The sequence below is a fragment of the Tupaia chinensis genome, unplaced genomic scaffold, assembly GCF_000334495.1.
Source record: "Tupaia chinensis unplaced genomic scaffold, TupChi_1.0 Scaffold000567_1, whole genome shotgun sequence".
In the NCBI taxonomy this organism is placed as follows: Eukaryota; Metazoa; Chordata; class Mammalia; order Scandentia; family Tupaiidae; genus Tupaia; species Tupaia belangeri.
The window spans coordinates 3,358,637-3,359,952 of record NW_006160080.1 but is presented as its reverse complement, the minus strand read 5'-3'; the positions used below and the strand labels follow the sequence as shown (position 1 = coordinate 3,359,952).

Genomic DNA, 1,316 nt, shown 5'->3' with positions numbered 1-1,316 from the left:
AAATAATTATTTTTAAACTTTATTTATTTATTTACTTATTGTATAATTTGACCAGAGAGGGACAGAGACAGAGAGAGAGCGTGCAAAAGTGAGAAAGCAAGCCACCAGGTCCGGGACTCAAACCGCTATCAGCCATGTGGGAGTCTAGCACCTTAACCACTACACCATCTGCCAGCCCCAATAAAACAGTTCTTTAAAAAATAAATAAAACAGAAAGCCTGAATGTGGCTGTTGTACTTCATGTGGTCTTAATGTATTATTCAGATCATCTTGGGGTGATGCGATGTAAACACTACCTCGACCTGTATTTTCTTCTCTGGGTGTGATGTTTTTCCTAACCGTAAATTTATACATACATATATTTATCTCTGTAAATCTCACTTACTCTGCAGGGGTGCCTGGAGATGCAAATATCTGTATGTAGATGTTATCTCCCACTAAATCTTCTCAATTCTGCACACAACACGCACTATTGTATGCTTAGGATATTTCCGCAACCTGTTTTCAGTTGGCTCATATTCTTGCTTTTTTAATTACAGAAAACCAAGATGAACTTGATCACTATATCAACAGCCTTCTGCAAAGCACATCTTTGAAGTGCTATCTGCCCCCTCTTTGTAAGAAGATGGAAGACTGTCATGTTTTCAGCGCCATCCACTCCACTCGGGACATACTTTCCGTGATGGCAAAAGCAAAGGGTTTGGAAATTCCATGTACAGTATTAACTCTTTTCTACCTGCCAAAATACCTTACTTTATCAAAATAACATATGGATGTATTTAAATGTTAAAGAATCCTAAAAGACAGCAAAGTGCACCACCCCATTCTACTTAGAGATGACTACTTTCAACTTTTTTTTTTTTTTTGAGAGGTTTTTGCTATAGGGCGCGTGCGCTCGCCAGACAGACAGAGAGAGACATAGAGACAGAAAGCGAGAAATCACCCCCCAGGGGGGATGGTCATGCCGCAATCCCTTCTCCTCCATTCTCCTCTTGGGATCTTGGGCACGTACGCACACGTGCCCGGCGTGAGTTTTAAGCCACCGGGTCCGGGACGCGAACTGCGGTCGACTATGTGGGAATCCAGCGACATAGCCATTACGCTAACTGCTGGTTCCCCCTACTTTCAACTTTTGACTTTTTTCTCTGGCATTTAGATATCTCCATATTTCTAAAATAATGTGTATATACTGCCATCTTCTGATGCACCAATTTGATTCTATACCTATTGACTTTTTATTATAGGGATAAGGATTTAGCTGGGATCTTTTTGTCTGGTTTTTTTTTTTTTTTTTGAATTTTGTTATAGGGCAGGTG

General features: G+C 40.3%; 1 protein-coding gene across 1 annotated transcript in view; it reads left to right on the top strand.

Annotated features, from left to right (window-relative positions):
• The window catches only part of PHKA2 (phosphorylase kinase regulatory subunit alpha 2), a gene marked incomplete in the record, with an annotated part of 84,256 nt that overhangs the window by 62,125 nt on the left and 20,815 nt on the right, over positions 1-1,316 (top strand). The window contains 1 exon segment of the mRNA XM_027775475.1: positions 540-698. Within this exon segment, the coding sequence (XP_027631276.1) occupies positions 540-698 (159 nt within the window).